The sequence below is a fragment of the Onychomys torridus genome, unplaced genomic scaffold (assembly GCF_903995425.1).
Source record: "Onychomys torridus unplaced genomic scaffold, mOncTor1.1, whole genome shotgun sequence".
Lineage (NCBI taxonomy): Eukaryota > Metazoa > Chordata > Mammalia > Rodentia > Cricetidae > Onychomys > Onychomys torridus.
In genome coordinates this window covers 1-6,025 of record NW_023413086.1, presented here as the reverse complement: position 1 = coordinate 6,025, position 6,025 = coordinate 1, and the positions used below count along the sequence as shown (strand labels likewise).

General features: G+C 49.7%; 2 protein-coding genes across 2 annotated transcripts; one reads left to right on the top strand and one right to left on the bottom strand.

Moving 5' to 3' along the window:
- Positions 1-351: 351 nt before the first annotated feature.
- LOC118576136 (DNA-binding protein SMUBP-2-like) lies at positions 352-1,865 on the bottom strand. The gene is made up of 3 exons (XM_036176508.1): positions 1,721-1,865; positions 903-1,072; positions 352-449 (listed from the first exon to the last, which is right to left on the bottom strand). Exons 1-3 carry the CDS (start codon positions 1,804-1,806, stop codon positions 352-354), a joined length of 354 nt encoding a protein of 117 aa, XP_036032401.1. The 5' UTR covers positions 1,807-1,865.
- Positions 1,866-2,076: 211 nt separating this feature from the next.
- Positions 2,077-5,910, top strand: LOC118576135 (39S ribosomal protein L21, mitochondrial-like). The gene is made up of 3 exons (XM_036176507.1): positions 2,077-2,189; positions 3,864-3,921; positions 5,147-5,910. The coding sequence occupies exons 1-3, from the start codon at positions 2,090-2,092 to the stop codon at positions 5,325-5,327; spliced, it is 339 nt and encodes a 112-aa protein (XP_036032400.1). The 5' UTR covers positions 2,077-2,089; the 3' UTR covers positions 5,328-5,910.
- Positions 5,911-6,025: the final 115 nt, after the last annotated feature.

Below are 6,025 nucleotides of genomic sequence, written 5' to 3'. Positions count from 1 at the left end.
TCCTGCCAGTCACTCCACACAGCTTCAGAGAGGACAATGAACATGCTCCGTCCTGCACCCTCCTGCCTGACAGTGGCAGGCACTCCTCCCATCTCCCCAGGGGGCCGACCGAATGTAGCTCCCTTAACAAGGTCACGGCCTCAAGTTCTTGGTCTCACAGCCACCAGCAGCTTCCTTCATCGTCTTCCCCTCCCCTCATCTTACCTTCTTGAAACCCAGCAGAGGAACTGAAAACTCTTGGGACAGGAGTCTATGAAGTCAGAGGCTGCCCCTCAAAACAGGACAGCACAGGCAGCCCTGCTGGCTCTCAGTTTTCAGGACTGAAGCCAGCCTAGCATCCCTGGTGTGTGATCAAAAAGCTCCAGAGTACAGAGCAATGGCACGGTGCTTGCTCAGCATGACAGAGGCCTTGGGTTCTATCCAGGCACTGCCAAGAGACAGCTGACAATCTGGGCAACCAAAAAGCAGTCGTCACAGACAAATGTGGTAGTGCATACTTGCAATCCCAGAACTCAGTAGGTAGACACAGAAAGCTCACTGCAACTTCTAGTACAGCCTGGTCTACACAGAAAGTTCCAGATGGACCAGAGCTACACAGTGAGTCGCATTCCTGGCTCCAAAACCCAACAAAATACTCAGGCATGATGGTGTAGGTCTGTAATCCCAGCAACTGGGAGGTAATGGTAAGATCAATTCAAGGCTCAAAGTCATCCTCAGCTAGACAGTCAACTTCATACCCTGACTCAAAACAACAAAACCAGCCATCATAATCGTCCGATTTCTGAACAGGAAGTTTTCATTGCTTCATACTCGGTCTGGGTCTGTCCTGCAACCTCTGGGAGAGCACAAGCCTTAATCTGAACACCAGCAATGGTCAACACATGCCTACATCAGACACCTACCAGAAGTGAAGCTGTTGCTGGGAAGCACCACCACAGGCCCGAATTTCCTAGGCTCAAAGGTGACCAACCGCTGTCCGTACAGCCCAGTGCACTGGCTGGATACTTGAAGCTTCAGCAAACACACCCCTTGGCTCTGGAGCTCTTTCAGAGAACTGTGTTCCTGCCAGGACCTGGAAGACACCCAGGATAGCTGTTTGTGTCCACACCCTTCCTATTTCAATCCCTTGCAGGAAAAGTAAGCGAGGAAAGAGTTCTGCTTATGGGCACCAAATTGGAATCTGCTCCACTCCAACCCTGCCCCTCCCACGGCTCCCAGGATTGGTACTGCTTAACCTGCTCCAGGTCTGCCAATAGTCTTCCCATGCCTCTACGCCATCTTTCAGCAAGTCCTGTGGGCCTCCTATTTATACCTTACTCCCTCTCTGCCTTTTACCCCCAACACGCTAACCGTGGTTCAAGGTTCTAGCTTGATTTGCAGATTACTCCCTCTCCCTCTCTCCCTTCCTCTCTCTCCTCTCTTTCTCTTTTTTTGGGGGGTAGGGGTAAGGGGTGGAGGAAGTGGCAAAGGGTCTCCTGTAGCACAGGTTGATCTCAAATTGGCCATGTAGCCAAAGACCTTGAACTCACGATCCTCCTGCCTTGACTCCCCGAATGCTGGGATGACATGCGTGCGGCCCTGACAGCGCTTTGCAGTCCTAGCCGAGTGCCGACTCCGCGTGCTGCCCACTAGTCCGCCCGGCCCGCCGCCAACACCAGAACGGCTCCGGGAGACTACGAAGGAGCGCTGCAGAGGCCCGGAGATCCGCGGCCGCACTTACCTGCGCTCCTCCACCTCGGCGTCCCGCTCCAGCTCCAGCAGCTGTAGCTGCTGGGCCACGAAACTCTCCACGGTGGACGAGGCCATCTCCCCCACGGTGCAGCCCGATTGGTGCTTCCTGCTCAACAGGAACACGGTCTTGTGGGACCTGTGTTCGCGTTGGACCCTGTCCCCCACCGGGCCAGTGTCCTCAACGGACTTGTACTCCCTGTCGGGACAGTGAATCCTGACGGACCCGTTTCCTGTGTTCCTTGTTAAACCAGTGATTCCAGTAGGACCCGTGTTCCCCTCTTCCAGGTGTTCCCTCCCGGGATAGTGAGTCGAAGCACGAGGTTCGCGCAGCTTCCGCTTCCGGTTGGAACTGTGGAAAATGGCGGCGTCCATAGCGGCCTTGGCGTTGCCTGGCGCTTTCGGGAGGCTGGTGTCTGTATGTAGCCGCTGCATCCTGGCATCCTCCGGACCCGGAGCTGGTGAGACCAGGGAGGCCTGGGGAGGGAGGAAACAGAAGCAGTGCGCCCGCTGTTTGTAGCACGTTGTCTGCGTCCGCCTTGGTACCTGGTGTGTTGGTTGCATGCGTCGTGAATATTGCACGGGATTTGGGAGTCCGAGAACCTGGGATGAGAACGCTGTTCCTTCAGTTCGTTGTTTAATAATAACAAGCACTCTTAAACGTATATGTAGGTCCTATATTACAAAGACGCAAACAGTCTCAGAGAAGTGCCACCCAGGGTCATATAGAGGGAGGGGACTTAGACGCGATTCAGAAGCCTCTATATAGGGTTTCAACTCCTGAACGTGGACATTTGCCCTCGGCTGCTAGCCACCCTCGGATCTTAGACCATGCATGGGATGAACCATCTTGCAGCACAACTAGTAACTTAGTGATGTGTCTTTAGTTTTGTCGGCCGAACTTTTGGGGTTGAATATGTGTTGTGTGTATGTATGTGTGCAAGTGGGCGCAAATGCCTGTGTGGAGAGCGGATGACAATGTCAGGTGAACACTATTTGTTTTCTACCTTTTCTTTTTCTTTTTCCTTCCTTCCTTTCTTTTTTCTTTTAAAATTTATTTTTAAAATTTATTTTGATGTCTATTTGTGTATGAGAGGTGTCTTATATGTGCATTGTAGTGAGGTGCTTTTGGAGTCCAAAAGAAGGGACCAGATATTAATCTCATAGATTGAGGAGAAAAGCCACCAACCCAAATCATCATGGACAAATTAATTAAAGCAAGTTTTCTTGGTTTTTGTTTGTTTGTTTGTTTGTTTTTTAATTCATGTACACACAGCTGCTTCCCTCTAAGGCAGAGTTCAAAAGGTCAGCATTGGACATGGGTGAGATAAGTTCTTATAGTTCAGGAGTAGGGAGTTTCCAAATGGAAGATTTGGCAGGCAAATAGATGGGATTACAGAAGCAGATCATAAGCATAATAAGTTGGTCATATTAACCTTCTGAATGAATTGCAAGTGGTCATAACAAGGTAGTCAGTTATAACAAGGTGGTCTAACAACAGGTGGTCATAATAACCTTTTGAAACAGAAGCACAGTTGCTGTTTCCTGGAACAGGCAGTACAGAACCATTTGTAGTTAAGGTCACAAGTGGGGCAAAACCTGATGCTTGAGAAACAGATTTAATCATAAACATGAATGAACCTAGTTTGTCTTTACTCAGATAAGATGGCTTTCACACCTAAGATAGAGTGAGGCTGAACTGAAGTTACAGGCCATTGTGAGCTGTCATGTAGGTGCGGGGAATCAAACCTGACCCTCTGCAAGAACAGCCAGTGCTCTTAAGCCCCTCCAGCCCCTTCCCACCTTATTTCTCAAGGTTTCTTACTAAACCTGGAGCTGGCCTTTTGGGTTAGATTAGCTAGTCACCCAGCCCCCAAGATCCCTTTGTCTCTATCCCCAGTGCTGGGGTAACAAATGGGTGGTGCTATGCCTGGTGGATCAGCCTGTTTTAATGCTGCTGATCCGAACTTGGGTTCTCACACTCGTATAGCAGGTACTTTACCCCAGCCATCACCAGTCCTCACCTGGACTTTTCCAGAGGCAGATTGTGATCCCGTAGGTCAGACCAGACACTTGCAACAGATCTGTGCATTTCCTCAGAGTAACTACCCACCATGTTTCTCTTGTTCTTACAGCCTCGCTCCAGTCTGCTTCTCGAAGGTTCAATTCACAGAGCACTTCATATCCACAAGGGTAATGATACCAATATGTGGGTTTGGTGATTTTTTTTCATTCCTTTGTAAAAATGTTACTTTCAAGTTAAAACTTCTCAAGTTGGGCATCGGTGGCACAAACTTTAATCTGAGCACTCAGGAGACAGAACAGAGGCAGGCAGATCTCTGAGTTCGAGGCCAGCCTGGTCTAGAGAGCAAGTTCTAGGACAGCCAGAGCTACACAGAGAAACCCTATGAAAAACAAACAACAAAATACTTCTCTAAATTTGAGGTTGGGTGTGATGGCAGACTTGGTAGTATACGCCTTTAATCCCAGCACTTGGGAGGCAGAAGCAGATGGATCTCTCTGAGTTTGAGGCCAGCCTGGTCTAGATAGCAAGTTCCAGAATAGCCAGAGCTACATAATAGAGACCCTATCTTTAAAACAAAACAAAAACAAAACAACAACAAAAAGTCTATATTTTGATGGAGTTGTGGGGGCCTATAGCTCAATGATAGCATGTTTACCTAACATACTTGAGGCCTTGGGTTCCACCTTCAGCACAAATGCATATATATATATTTACATACATGCAGTTCCATCCCCAACAGAAGTAATGCATGCATGTGTGGCATAAGTTACATATATGCATACCCCCAGAACAGCATCTGGCATACAGGTTTGGCCCAAAACTATATAAGTGAGCCTGCTGTGCGGATAGTCTCAGCAGCAGAAGCCTCTTTGATTCTCAGAAGGACAGATTACAAAACAGAGTGTGAAAACATGAAGAACCCCAAGTGCATCTCACGAGCGGCCTGTTCTTCCGATTCTCCTGTGACAGATTGTTTTCCCAGCTCCCTCTTTCCATGTTCTCCATCTGTCCTACCCAGTCACTGGACCCAATGGCACTCAGAACAGAGACTCTCAGAGAACAGCTCCTCCAGCCCCCAAGGTCACTGCCTGGCCACAGTTCCTAGAGACTTTGAGAACTGGTATGGTGGGAAAGTGTCCATTCATTACACAGATGTGCTTGTGAATGGCATGGACAGGCAAGGCTTAGGTCTGAAGTCTGCACATTCCCTTGGGGACAGAACAGTTAGAACTCCCATGTTAGTGATTTAGAGCCAGCATTAGTGCTGTGGATCTTATACCCCTCCATAGCAAGCTTGTACACACACCCTTTGACACCACTCAGCTGTTTGTTAGGCACTTGAAGCCACCTCTCCTGTGCGTGTGATGTGAATTTATGAACTGGCATTTGCAGATACGTCCCAAAGACCTCCCTGAGTTCACCACCCTGGCAAGAGGTGGTTCTGCCAGACCCAGCTGAAGAGACCAGACACCATGCAGGTAAGACTTGGCAGGGGCCCGGCAGGGTGGCCCTTGTAGCCCTAGCACTTGGAGACCCAGGCAGGAGGATTACTGAGGGTTTGAGGCCAGCCTAGACTCCATCTCAAAAACCAGAACAAAAAGGGAAATGAATGGGTAGCACCTAGTGTCCATTCTCACGAGCCATGGAGGCAGTCGTTGCCATGGAGCAAGATGACCGGTTTCTGAGTGCTCTGAACCACAGCACGGGTGAGCAACATTTAAGGTGTGCCTTCACTTGGTAAACAGCCCTCCAGCACCTGCCCCAAGGCAGCCGAATGATGGGAGTGGGGAGTGGGTCCACCTCCATCTCCAGATATGCCATGTGTTGGTGCACGCCTGGCATCCCAACCCTCATAATCACAAGTTCGTGTCCAGCCTGGGCTACATGTCAGGAAAAGCAGCACAGCTGTGTCAGCTGTAGAGTCACTTGTGAGTTTCCCAGAGTTAGAAGTTCCCACCGTTGCAGGCAATCTTCTGGCATTTGACATACATACTGTTTGAGATGCTCTTCAAGATAAATAGAGTCCTGCCTCGGGGTCTGTGGGTTTGGTGGGAGGATTTCCCACAGATATCAGAATCCATGAATGTCATACCCTGATTTTGAACAGCAAAGTGTTTGTGTGCAGCCTGTGCAGGCCTTCCTGTCCTCTGGAGCCCCTTCTGCACTGCGCTACCCACTGACTGTGCTCACCCCACTGCCTCTGCTCACGCCCACTGCACTGTTGAGGGTACCACCACTAGGAAGAGGTCTGCATATGTTTGGTTGGTGCAT